Raw genomic sequence first — 14242 nt, forward strand, 5'->3', positions numbered from 1 at the left:
CAATACAATCTATCAATCCCCCCCTTAAAAATATCCGTGGACTTGGCCTCCGTAGCTTCTCTGTCAATGAATTCTGCAGATTCACCACCCTCTGACTAAAGAAATTCCTCCTCATCTCCTTTATAATCTCCAACCACTCTTCTAATCTCCAGACAATACAGTCCCAGTCGAGAGGAGGTTGGGCACAGAGAGAAGACCCACATGCAGGAACTGGCCAATAGGTAAGTGACCGAGCCCTGCGTGGCTCAAACAAGGGCAGTGCAACATGAGGTGATATAAGGAATGTTGCCTCCATGCCTATTTGTTGCCTCAGTGCCTATTTGTGGTATCATCCTTTTATGCAAAGCAACCATTGGATTGGGGCCACTGCTCATTAACGGTAATGGTCGTATCCAGTAGCAATTATGTTCCATCATCTGTGTTGCTCAAGTCTGTGAGATAATTCCTTACAGCATGGTGGCATCTTTCTTGGTATGTCAAACAAATGTAGTCCTTCTCCACCTATCTTTGATGTTCCTTCTTTTGAGCAATGCTGGTTAAAAGGGTCTTTGAGAGCTACTCATTTTGAAAGGGGATCAAATGTCCTGCACACAATGTGTCTTTGCCTGGCCATAATAAAATGCAAGTTAAAGAAGATAAGCAATGACAACAGAAATATCGAATACAAACTTGCTAATAAGCAATAGAGAGTATTTAGGACAATTGGTCTGTTTGAAGAAGTGTCTCGACCCAAAAAGTCACCTATTCCTTTTCTCCAGAGATGCTGCCTGACCTGATGAGATACTCCAGATTTTTCTGTCTAAATGGTCATGACAGTTGGTAGCTTGAATGAACATCTTGAGAAGGGAATATTTTACAGAAAGAAACTTCACATAATAGGGCCAGGTAGTTGAAGGCACAGCCATCCATGGATGAATGATTAAAATCAGGAGAGCATTAAAAAATTAAAGAAATCTCCAGCTGTAGAAGAATATTATTCAATCTTAGCCAGTGTGTATATGAAAACTACACAAACCTAGCGGATGATACAGGAATTTTATGCAACATTATATACTGGCCTAAAATAGCTCACGATGAAACCTGTGCCCAGGAAAACTCTTAATTATTATGAACTTGTTAAAAAAACCTGCATTAAAAATAGAAAATGCTGGAAACACTCAGCAGGCCCAGCAGCATCTGTGGAAAAAGAGAGTTAACATTTCAGGTTGAAAATCCTTTGGTTGAACTGGATAAGTTAAAAAGAAAACTTTATTCTCAGTTCACTTCTTCAGTTAAAACAAGCAAAATCCTAACACGGATAACAACAACAAATTCTCATCTAAGAAATCCTAATTTATCAAGTGATGGCAAATTCAACAATGGAGGATAATGTAAGAAATGAATGTGATTTTTCTTTAAATGAAAGAAGCAGGATTCCCAGACAGTTGAAAGAAAAAGTCAACGCTGTCCACAAGGAGATGTATTTAACATATGGAGTCTTGGCGAGAATCATATTCTTCTTGGCATTTTAGTTAAAATGGGATTTTCTGCTTTGCAAAAGGCAGATTCAGCTAGTCAGCCTTGCAAAACTTTTCCAGAAATTCAAAAGAAAAATATTTATAGAATCCAACTCTTTCTCTCTGGCATACTCGTGTTCTGAGTGTTTCAGGGGTTGATGAGGTCAATGTGGGGCCCTTAGACTCTGCCTAAGATGAGAACAGAAGGGGCTTGATGGAATGGGAAGGATCAATCGATGTATATATCTCTCCTATAAACGATTCAATAGAATTTGTTCTTAAAGTCAAGGATACACTTAGGGGCGGCACAGTGGCGCAGCTGGTACAGCTTCTGCCTCACAGTGCCAGAGACCCATGTATGATCCTGACCTCAGGTGCTGTCTGTGTGGAGTTTGCACATTCTCCCTGTGACCCCATTGGTTTCCTCCTATATTTTAGTTTAGTTTGTTGTCGTGAGTACCAAGGTACAGTAAAAAGCTTTTTGTTGCATGCTATCCAGTCAGTGAAAAGACTATGCATAGATTGTATTGTATTGTAATTAATTTATCAGCCAAGTATATAAAAACATACAAGGAATTTGATTTGCCACATAGTCATACCAAGACACACAGGACACACAACTACATAAAAATGAACATAAACATCCACCACAGCACAGAGTGATGGAAGGCAATAACGTATTATCTTCTTCCCTCCTTTTCCCCGCGGTCGGGGGGGTCGAACCATCCACAGTAGGGGCGATCGAAGCTCCCACAGACGGCGATCGAAGCTCCCACAGACGGCAATCGAAGCTCCCAGACGGTGATCGATCCATCCACAGTAGGGGCGATCGAAGCTCCCACAGCCGGCGATCGAAGCTCCCAGACGGCGATCGAAGCTCCCACAGCTGGCGATCGAAGCTCCCGCGTCGGAGTAATCGAAGCTCTCGCGTTTGAGGCGATTGAAGCTCCTGCGGTTGAAGCTCCCAAAGTCGATCCCTAACCAAGGGACCGCGGGCTCCACGATGTTAAGTCCGCAGGCTCCCACGGGTGGAGCTCCCGTCGGTCACTGACGAGGAATCGCAAGCTCCACAATGTTAAGTCCGCAGGCTCCCGCGGTTGGAGCTCAAGAAGGCGATCCCCAGGAAAGGGAACGCCAGCTCCACGATGTTAGGCTGCACCCCCCGCCCCTCCATACAACAAAACTAAAGATACACTAAAATGTAGTGGCCTGGCGGAGGCCAGAGAAAAGGCAAGACGCCAGGCAGTTTTCAGTAAGGTTCTTTATTATGCTGTGAGCTCCTGCCCACAGCGTAGTCCACCTAGGGATGAGCCACGCCTCCCCATGGTCTGGCTTTTAACCCCTTACGCCTGTCCGTCACGTAACGAGGGGGCTGACCCAAGGAGTGGCCTGATCCGCCACAAAAACATAAATTTAACAACAGGCTAAAAACAACAAAAGAAGAAGAGGTCGAGACAGACTGTTGGCGAGCCTGCCGTCGTACGGCACCACCCGGTCCAATGAAGTAGATGGTAGATAGATGGTGGTCCAATAAGGTAGATGGCAGCTCGGGACAGCTCTGTAATTGGTGATAGGATGGTTCAGCTTGTCTGATAGCATTTGGAAAGAAACCGTCCCTGAACCTGGAGGTGTGCGTTTTCACACTTCTGTACCTCTTGCCCAATGGGAGAGGGAAAAAGAGGGCATGTCTGAGGTGAGACTTGTCTTCGATTATGCTGGTGGCCTTGCCGAGGCAGTGTGAAGTATAGATGGAGTCAATGAAAGGGAGGTCAGTTTGTGTGACGGTCTAGGCTTTGTCCACAATTCTCTGCAATTTCTTGCTGTCTTGGATGGAGCTGTTCCTAAACCATGCTGTGATGCATCCAGATAATATGTTTTCTACAAAAGCAAATCTGTCCAAAAAGATGTACAGGTTTGGAGGTTAATTGGCTTTGGAACATTGCTCCTAGTGTGTAGGATGTGGATGAGAAAATGGGATAACATAGAACTTGTGTGAACGGTTGATCAATGGTCAGCGTGGGCCCTGTGGGCCGAAGGTCCTGTTTCCATGCAATATCTCGAAATTAAACTAAACGAAATAAAATTAATTATTTTACACTCATACTACTTTTGGGAGTTCTGCCCCAATGAATGTTGACCTTGTGATACATTAGATAATTTTAACCTTAGGCAAAGAAGTGTATTGCTAAGGAGATTAAATGGGACAACACAAAAAACACAGACTTTGGTTTTATATCAGAACTCGGAAGAATTTCAGAACAGCTGCTACCCATCAAATTCCACATTGCTAAACAAATGCCTCCTGCCCCATAAGGTCCAGGAGTTTACATTTCCAAATTTTACACAGTTCCTTGCCTGCTTTTCCTTTGCACCCAAGAGTTCCTTTCATTATGTTTGGTTTTATGACAGGGCTCAGAGAAAACCCACAATTAATTCACAATATTTTGACCAAAACTTCAAACCAAAACTGGTTCAAAACTTTAAACTGGAATGCCAAACCTTTGTCTGAATAGAAACATAGAAAATAGGTGCAGGAGTAGGCCATTCGGCCCTTCGAGCCTGCACCGCCATTCAATATGATCATGGCTGATCATCCAGCTCACTAACCTGTACCTGCCTTCTCTCCATACCCCCTGATCCTTTTAGCAAAGCAATGAACACATCTTATTGAAATTAATCTTCTCAATACATATGCTTACCAACTAGAATTACAATTTGGTAAATTAGATCATTTGATGTCATTTGTCTTCAATTTGCATCTAACTAATTACATATAGAATTTGCATCTAACTAATTACATATAGAAATGGCACAATTGGCATGGGATCACCAGATGAAGAAATAGAAAACTGTATTCCCAAGTTATAAATGATATAAATAGGAATGCTCAGCGTGCAGATGAGCACAGGTAGTTGCAGCGTGTCAAAAATAGATAAAATTACTGTATAGACCATACACTCTAGAGCAAAGAAAATGAAATCAGAATGTATTACAAATAGCGAGAAACCTCACCCCCTCTGAACCTACTCCAACCTCACCCCCTCTGAACGTAAATACGGTCTGTCCTCAACAGAGGCCTTACCTTCGTTCCCCTCTGTCCCCACCTCAACGAGTTCTGGGTCCGCCACGACGTAGAACTTTTCTTCCATCAACTCCGCCTCCATGCCTTTTTCTATGGGAAGGAGTCCTCACCACCCAGTGATGACCCCTTCTCCCGTCTCCACTGGTTCTCCCTCCTCGGTCTACCCTTTTTAGACCTCTTTATTTCTAACGGCCGGCGTGATATCAACTGTCTCAACTTTTCCACTCCCCTTGCCTACTCCAACCTCACCCCCCCCTTAACGTAATTCAACGGGATCCCACCACTAGCCACATTTTCCCATCTCCATCCTTTTCCGCCTTCTGCAGAAACTGTTCCCTCCGCAATTCCCTGGTTAACTCATCCCTTCCCATTCAAACCACTCCCTCCCCAGGTACTTTCCCCTGCAACCGCAGAAGATGTAACACCTGTCGCTATACCTCCTCCCTCGACTCTGTCCAGAGACCCTGACAGTCTTTTCAGGTTAGGCAGAGGTACACTTGCAGCTCCTCCATCCTCATCCGTTGTTCAAGATGTGGACCCTTCAACATCGGCAAGACCAAACGCAGACTGGGCGATCGTTTCGCAGAATACCTTCGCTCAGCCCGCCTGAACCAACCTGATCTTCCGCTTGTTGGACACTTTAATTCTCCTTCCCATTCCTCCACAGACCTTTCTGTCCTCGGTCTCCTCCATTGTCAGAGTGAGGCTTAATGTAAATTGGAGGAAATTGAGCTTGCAGCCCAGTGGTATGAATATTGATTTCTCTCACTTCAGGTAGTCCCGGCATTCCCTCTTTCTCTATCCCTCCCCCACCCAAGTCACACTAGCTTCTCATTTTCACCCTACAAACAGCTTACAAAGGCCTGTTTCCTTTATCATCATTACTTTTTTGCATATCTTTCATTCATTGTTCTTTATCTCTCCAAATCACTGTCTATATCTCTCATTTCCCTTATCCCTAACCAGTCTGAAGGGTCTCGACCCGAAACGTCACCCATTCCTTCTCTCCAGAGATGCTGCCTGTCTCGCTGAGCTCCAGCTTTTTGTGTCTATCAGTGAGAAACATCGCCCAGTGGAAGGTTTCTAGATGAAGATGGGTAAACTTTTTCTGGCAAGGACATTAAATGGTATGGAAAAAAGACAGGAAAGTGGAACAGAAGTGCAAGATAGTGAAGAAGGTTGGAATAGATAAACGGACAATTCCTGTTCTTATATACCAGAAGGCGTTCGTTTTAGTCACTTGCAACAACAATTTCCTCACCTGCCGAAGCCTCTGCTACTGGAGGCTGCCACCAATACACCATTGAAGGTACTTATTTTACAGACCACCATAATATCTGCACTCGGATGCCAATGTAGGGTATTTTAATGCTTCAATCTAGAAAAATGGACAGCTGACATTTTGGGTTGGGATTCTTTTTCAGATTGATCAAAGAAGTTCAATGTTCTATCAATATGCCTAATGATCATGAGCGAAAAACAGACTCATAAAATTAATAATTAACAAGCTCTTCTAAAAATTTTAACTATAGTGAAAACAAAGGAAAGGCTGAAAACAAGGCCAATCAGCACATACACCAATGTATAGTATTCCTCCATTTATTAACACTCATTTGTTTGCACTTTTGCGATAAAGCCATTGACGTTTTGGAGTACAGACGATAGATTAACCCAACCATTGTTCACAATAATGAATAGCGTACCACTCTGCACACAATGTATGCTTTTCAACGTGCGGGATAGGAAGAGTTTAGAGGGATCCGGGCCAAACGTGGGCAGGTGGAACTTACGGAGATTGGGCATCTTGGTTGGCATGGAACGTTGGGCCAAAGGGCCTGTTTCTTTGCTGTATGAAGGTATGGCTCTAACATTTAGCTCAGTGAATGTTTCCAGTAATGCGGCCCTTTTGTTGATAAAAAGAATGGCTGGATACCCTCCATAATGGCACATACCCTCCGTCATGATCATCCTCCACTTAATGAAACTTTAGACTTTACAGATACAGCACAGAAACAGGCCCTTCGGCCCACTGAGTCCTTGCCGACCAGCGATCATCCTGTACACTAGCACTATCTTACATACTAGAGACAATGTACAATTTTACCAAAGCCAATTAGCCTACAAACCTGTACGTCTTTGGAGTGTGGGAGGAAACCGGAGCACCAAGAGAAAACTCACACAGTCACAGGGAGAACATACAAATTCTGTACAGAAAGTGCCTGTAGTCAGGATCAAACCTGGGTGTCTGGCGCTGTAATGCAAAAACTCTATCGGTGTGCCGCTGCGACAAAGTCGATCTTTAAATAAAATTATAATCAATTAAATCTCCGATATTAATCAATCAAATCTCCAATATTAATCAATCAAATCTCCAAAATATACACATTAGCAACTCATTACACAGGTAAAAGAGTTTAACAGCCACATTATGTCAACATAGCACAGACATATCCTATGTTCTACCCATTGCACCTTCCCCACTTCTCTGCTACCTGGATTAACGCTGTCTCTCTCAGTTCTACTGAAGGGTCCTAAACCTGAAAATTAGCTGTTTCTCTTTCTACAGATGCTGCCTGACCTGCAGAGTTTTTTTCCCCCAGCATTTTCTCTTTTTATTTCATGTTTTGCAGCATCTTCATATTTTTTAGTTTTAATTTTCATCACTCGTCTCACCTTACGAGTGAAATCTTTGCCATCGTTTCTTATTTAATGCGTCATGTATGCTCAGAGATGGCTCCCACATCAGTTAGGGAGAGCAGTGTGGGTTTAAACCTCAATCAAGCATATAAACAACTGAGGTGACAATATAGTATAATATTGATGAATGCTGCTCAGTCAAAGGTATCACCTATTTATGAGTCTATAAACTGAGTTTCCATTGGCCTTTTCAGTTGGACGGAAGACTCCCTTCCAAGAACTACTGTTCATGACCAATAATTATGCTCAAATTGTGCCATTCAGAAAAGTAATAGCTAACCTATCAATTTACTGTTGTTTGTGGTAGTTTGTAGTGTGCATACTGGCTGCTATGCTCCCTACATTACAAAATCTCTTCAGCTCTTTATTTTTAAAACACTTGGACATTCTCACTTCTCAATCTATATTTTAAACCATGTTCACTTCTACAACATTTCACCTTTAAACATTGAACTCTAATATTGAGAATCCTCATTGTACTTCTCAAAAAAGGTCCTATAAGGTGGCAAAGTGCTTACAATTATACAACCACTTGACAGCATTGAATGCTTGTGAAAAAGATTAAATATGTATTTGCAAACCTAAAGTAAAAATTATTCCAAATATCTGTCCTTGTTCCATTTGTGCCAAATTCAAAATAGATCTAATGCACAGATTTTCAAGACAGAAAAATGCATTCCATAAACAATGCAAGTGGAAATGTAACTCTCAGAACTGCTCACTGGAAAGAAAAAATAATATTTTACTATAAAAACAGATTTATTCAATTGCAAAGATCCTTTCCAGTCAGAGTAATATACACGTGTTTTCAATTACATTTTTAACTTTAAAAGGATTATTGTACAAAATGTGTAAAAGATGCTGGAATATAATCAAAAAATGAAGAGCAATCATTTCCCTATTTGCTTTTGACATTCTTACTGCTCGCCTCAAATTAATTCAAGCAGTTTCTTCCACGTGTGCCGAAACTGGTGGGTCAACACAGTGAACATCTTCAGATGCTGCTGAGATTTGTTTGCACTGAGGATGGCCAGTTCAAAACATTAATGAGAAAACAAATTGAAGGTTCATGTGTTTCCAGTCATCCTCATGACATAGGGTTAATTTGTTTCTACATTGCACGTAAAATGAATATCGTTCCTATTTAAGCACTGCTGCACCAGCTTAGAGCAGTAGAACCATGATAAAAACATTTGAAAAGTCTTAGCTCCTCAAGAATGACTGAAAGGACAGCAAAGCAATTTCGCACAATTGGGTACATATTGGATGTCAGAAACGTGCTTCCTGCGACCAGAGAAATAAAGCCCTGTCACGCTTGGTGCCAGCAACATATGGTTCTCAGAAGGAGGCAATTTTGCTTAGTTTACATCCGATGAAACCAGGGCTACAATATAAATGGAATAAATGGGAGGAGGGGGCTAAAATAAAAATTGCACAAGGCTTTTTAAATAAAGAAGCTTGTAATAACATCATGATCAGTCACTTAACTCAGAAGAGCCAACTCGGCAAATTTGACAACTCACATATTGGGGGAATATAATATAACAGAAAACATAACAGAATTTAGATGCCTAGACGAAAGAAAGTAAAATTGACGCTTGTTACACTAACCTCATCTGAGAAGAGATGCAACCGTTGCATCATGGTTCTTCTATGCAAATTTTTTGGCAGCATACCATAGATAGCCAACTTCACAATCTGTAATACAAACACACCGTTAAAGTGCCAAATGTATTATGAATTGGATGCTTTCACAAGGTTATTCAAAACCCCCAAAAATCTTAAAGTAAAATAATTTTCAGAGATTTTCCACTTCTTTCAGGTGAATGTCAATGGCTTGCAAATGTGTTCAGATGCAAATGCATCATACATTCTGACTTGCCCTCCATTAACCTTGCAGATTTCACTCACCAACAGATTCACTAACCAACAGATTACAAAGTAGGTTAAACAGTTTTCTGCAAATAAAAATGGAGAAAAGCAAATCCCCAAAGAGTAAAGTTTTAAAGGAGAAAAGTGTATTTACAACCTACAAAGGCTGTGGTTGTTCCCTTTGGTAACATTTCCTGACTAAGCATTAAATCGTAAGAAACTTCCACACTTGTTATAAAGCTTGATCAATGGTTTTAATACACACGAGTTCTCACATACATGCAAGTTCCCACTTGCACACTAGTCCTCACATACACACACACGTTCTCACATACACACAAGCTTAAAGGACATTTCATCACATGATCATTTATTTTTAACTCCATGTTGGACGAATGTCTTTGTTTTTTTAATATAATTCTTGTTTTTTTGTCACTGTCTTGTGTAATTTATAGTTTGTGTATCGTCTGACTCCATGTGTTTTTAATAGTGCTGTAAGATAGATTTTCAATGTACCTTACATCACCATATTTGTGCATTTGACAATAAACTTGACTTGACTGAGATGAGGAAAAACTTTTTCACCCAGAGAGTTGTGAATCTGTGGAATTCTCTGCCACAGAAGGCAGTGGAGGCCAATTCACTGGATGTTTTCAAGAGAGTTAGATATAGCTCTTAGGGCTAATGGAATCATGGGATATGGGGAGAAAGCAGGGGTACTGATTTTGGAATATCAGCCATGATCATATTGAATGCTGGCTCAAAGGGCGGAATGGCCTACTCCTGCTTCTATTTTCTATGTTTCTATGACTGAAAGACACAAAGTTCTGGAGTACCTCAGCAGGTTAGACACCATCCGGGTCCGGCAAGCACGATAAAATAGGCTGAAGTTAGCATGGTTTTGTGAAAGGAAGATCTTGCCTGACGAACCTGTTGGAATTCTTTGAGGAAGTAAATAGCAAGATAGACAAAGGAGACCTAGAGGATGTTGTTTACATGGATTTTCAGAAGGCCTTTGATAAGGTGCCAAACATGAGGCTGCTAAAGAAAATGAGAGCCCATGGTATCAGAGGGAAGATACTAGCATGGATATCAGGTTGGCTGAATGGTAGAAGGCAAAGAGTGGTAATGAAAGGGGCTTTTTCTGGTTGACTGCCAGTGACTAGCGGTATTCTGCAGGGGTTGGTGCTGGGGCCACTACTCTCCATGATGTATATCAATGATTTGGATGAGGGAATTGAAGGCTTTGTAAACCAAGTTTGCAGATGATATGACGATAGATGGAAGAGCAGATAGTCTAAAGAAAGCAGGGAGTCTGCTTGATCTTCTGTAGGGGCTTCGGAAGAACAAAGATGGGAAGTGCATAACTATAGTATTTGAAAAAGATGAACTTAAATAAAAACATAATTCATAACCAAAGAAGGATTGACAGTCTTCTTGGCTGCTCTAACATTTCGTGTTGTGCTTGGTCAAAGAATGAAAAACTAATAGACATTGAGAATGCCATAGTAGGCAATATGGAGAAAACAGACCAGTTAATGTCCCATGAGTTGCCCCATTATTAGTAGTGAAAATGTCTACACCTGAGAAGTTCACCCATCTCTTCTCTCCACAATGGCAACTGTGCAACTGCTTGTTTTACCTTCCTGCATATTGAAAATAAAGTCTTTAATTTGAAGCAATAGAGAATCTATTACTTTACAGTAATGGAGAATCTTTTACTTTACAGGAAAAATTTAAATAAATGGAAGCAATGGAAGTCATTAATTGTAAAACAACTCTCTTCACTTTCTCCAATCTTGGAAGCTTGATACAGCATCAATGCCAACTTTGAGAGATTATTGAATATTTTGTTTATTGGCTAACACAATGCCATTGTTTTTGTAATCAAGTTGTTACAGGACAAGAAGGATGAAATCAGTGACAGAGTCCCAATCCCCTAACAGTGATTCACTCATAATCCCATCACAATATTGTTTAAAATAAATCTAATTAAAGATTCTAAAAATTACAATAAACTAACATACATTTTCAGGTGTCTGAACTTGACATCAGCCTTCCTACATCAAGTTTCAATTTAGTTAAATTCTCTGATGGGTCAATGTTTTAATGTTGCCTGCAAAGAGAGAGTGTTTCATTTTGAGTATTGCCAAAACGTGAAAAGACGCTGTGAATTCTCAAACTTATTTAGTGTCTCTGATTAAACATATTTATGAACCAAAAAGAAAGTAAAAAATTGTCAATGTGTCTATTTTAATTCATACCGAGTGGTGGACTATTTTAATCAGCAGTGATGCCAATAGGATGTGTTCTCACATGGTAGCATGCTCTAAAAGTGCCCAGACAGAGTTAGTATCTCCACAGGTACTGCCTGATTGATTGAGTTTCCCCAATACTTTTTTTTTGCTGACAGAGTTTGTTTTGGGGCTGTATTTGAAATTACAGCTCTGACAATCAACCTCAATCAAATGCAATCGATTAAAGAGTCAAGAGTGTTTTATTGTCATGTGTCCCAGTTGGAACAACAAAATTCTTACTTGCAGCTGCACAACAGAATATGTAAACATAGTACACTGTAAACAATATAATAAATGATAAAAAAATGTTCAGAGTATATATATATATATATTTACACACACATACTCACAAATACACATATATATAGATCATTTATATGATATATTAATACACACACACGCACAGTCTTTTGCCCAGAGTAGGGGAATCGTGGACCAGAGGACATAGGTTCAAGGTGAAGGGGAAACGATTTAATAGGAATCCGAGGGGTAACATTTTCACACAAAGGGTGGTGGGTGTATGGAACAAGATGCCAGAGGAGGTAGTTGAGGATGGGACTATCTCATTGTTTAAGAAACAGTTAGACAGGTACATGGATAGGACAGGTTTGGAGGGATATGGACCAGGTGCAGGCAAGTGGGACTAGTGTAGTTGGGACATTGTTGGCCGGTGTGGGCGAGTTGGGCTGAAGGGCCTGTTTCCACACTGTTTCACTCTATGAGTCTATGACATACGTACACACAAAACAAAAACCCAAACAATAATAGACAATAAAAGAACCATTTACCTTAAGAAATTTGTTAGATTATGGAAATAAAATGCTTAGCACTTTAAAATATAAATCCTCCCCAGGTTACTACAGGGTTCCATTGCTGAAAGATGTTTGTAAACCAAACAGTTTGCAAGTCTGTAATGTGGCCATTTGGCAATATATCTGAATAAACACATAGGCCAACCAAGGGCAACATGTGGTTAAATCATGTTTTTTTACTCAGCCATTCGGTTATTGATGTGAACCAGTTTCCCACATGGCAGAAGATATCTGCAACCTTGCAGCAGCTGGTAAATCCATCCCGCCAATCTTCCAAAAACTTGCTCACCTGGGTAGGCTGTACACATGTCAGGCATTTGTGATCCGGGGAGGACCTGTGTGTTAAAAGTTCCTTATAAAAATTGTCTTGTGTTTGTAACATAAATATTGGGATAGACAGTGGCTTCTCCACTGGATAGTTGGAAAATCAAGTGTTAAACGTCAGCAAATTTAATGCGCATTGTTGAGGTTATTAATTGTTGAATTAATATTTTAATTCAAATATTATAGATAATCACAATGCAAAAGACATAATTTCTCAGACTGGCTAGTCCATTCAGATCCTTGACCATTCTTGCTGCATGGATTACTCTTGTACATGTCTATTTGATCATCAGTAGCATGTTCAGCGCAATAACTTCCAGCGTATACTGGTCATGCCACTTATTTTGCAAAATAAATCAGAAATCTACAACCAGAAATACTTCAATGTTATAATCTAATGTAAACACTATTTATTTTTGTATTAGGGCCACTTTGATCAGAGTTTATGTTAAGAGGGCAGCGTAGGGTGATTCCTCTCCAACTCCTCTCCACCGGCAAGGATTTTCCCCACAGAGCCAATGCAACTGTTACGGAACTTAACACATGGAGGACTGTGGTAAGAGTACTGACATATAAACATTCTACAGCGTTGTTGTACATTAGTACAAGAATGTGGCAATACACAGAAAAGATGTGAGTATTCAACAAATGAACATGTTGCAAAACGATGGAATGCTAAATAAATAACTTTCTTACGTGACAGTTGATATGAGATGACTTTCTGCATGACCTTGGCACATATGGGTCATCATTCTAATGATAGGTTATCTTTCAAAAGAACCTTTCCACAACTTATAAATAGCATGTCCAAAGCAAACCTATCTGCAGAGAAAGTACAAATGCTGTATTCGAGAATACGTCACTTTGTGAATTTCAAATGTGGAGTAGAAACTAAAATCTCCCCATTTATACAGGCAAAAAAAATCATTGAACTCATTTTGAGGAACTTGAGCAATAAAAATTCATTCAATAATTCACGGTGTTAAAATCAATTTTATGGATTTTTACTTTAAAAACTTTTGGCTATTGAATTTACCGAATCTGCTTGTTTAGCATTCAGTACAAGCTTATGTTTTAATGCTGAACCAAAGAAGCACAGGACAGTGCTTCAAATGTACCTCACTGGCTCTGAAGCCCTGTGGGATGCTTTTAGGTTGCGACATGTTCTGCAAAATGCAAGAGGTTCTATTGCTCTATTATTCACAATTATTCTATTGCTCTATTATTCACAGATTGCAGTTGTGTCACTGACAGAAAATCATCTTCAAAATGTAAAAGAAAGTGGAGACAGAGTGCTCACAAAATGAACAACCCGTAGCCCTTTCATTATGATCCTGCAACATGTGTAGAAACAGTGCACCCAAGCATCCAGTTCAAAGTTACATGAAAAAGGACTGAGATGAGGATTTTTTTTTCACCCAGAGTTGTGAATTCTCTGTCACAGAAGGCAGTGGGGGCTAATTCACTGGATGTTTTCAAGATAGAGTTAGATTTAGCTCTTAGGGCTAACGGAATCAAGAGATATGGGGAAAAAGCAGGAATGGGGTATAGATTTTGGATGATCAACCATGATCGTATTGAAGGGCCGAATGGCCTACTCCTGCACCTATTTTCTATGTTTCGATGAAAAAGCAAATAACATTAACTTTTAGGTACACTGAC

General features: G+C 40.3%; 1 protein-coding gene across 2 annotated transcripts in view; it reads right to left on the reverse strand.

Moving 5' to 3' along the window:
- Positions 1 to 14242, reverse strand: part of mrpl13 (mitochondrial ribosomal protein L13) — an 82487-nt gene that overhangs the window by 27211 nt on the left and 41034 nt on the right. For both annotated transcript variants that reach the window (XM_078398617.1, XM_078398616.1), the window contains exon 5: positions 8887 to 8973. In XM_078398617.1, the coding sequence (XP_078254743.1) occupies positions 8887 to 8973 (87 nt within the window). The remainder of the gene's footprint in view (positions 1 to 8886; positions 8974 to 14242) is intronic.

The sequence above is a fragment of the Rhinoraja longicauda genome, chromosome 4, assembly GCF_053455715.1.
Source record: "Rhinoraja longicauda isolate Sanriku21f chromosome 4, sRhiLon1.1, whole genome shotgun sequence".
Taxonomy (NCBI): Eukaryota; Metazoa; Chordata; class Chondrichthyes; order Rajiformes; family Arhynchobatidae; genus Rhinoraja; species Rhinoraja longicauda.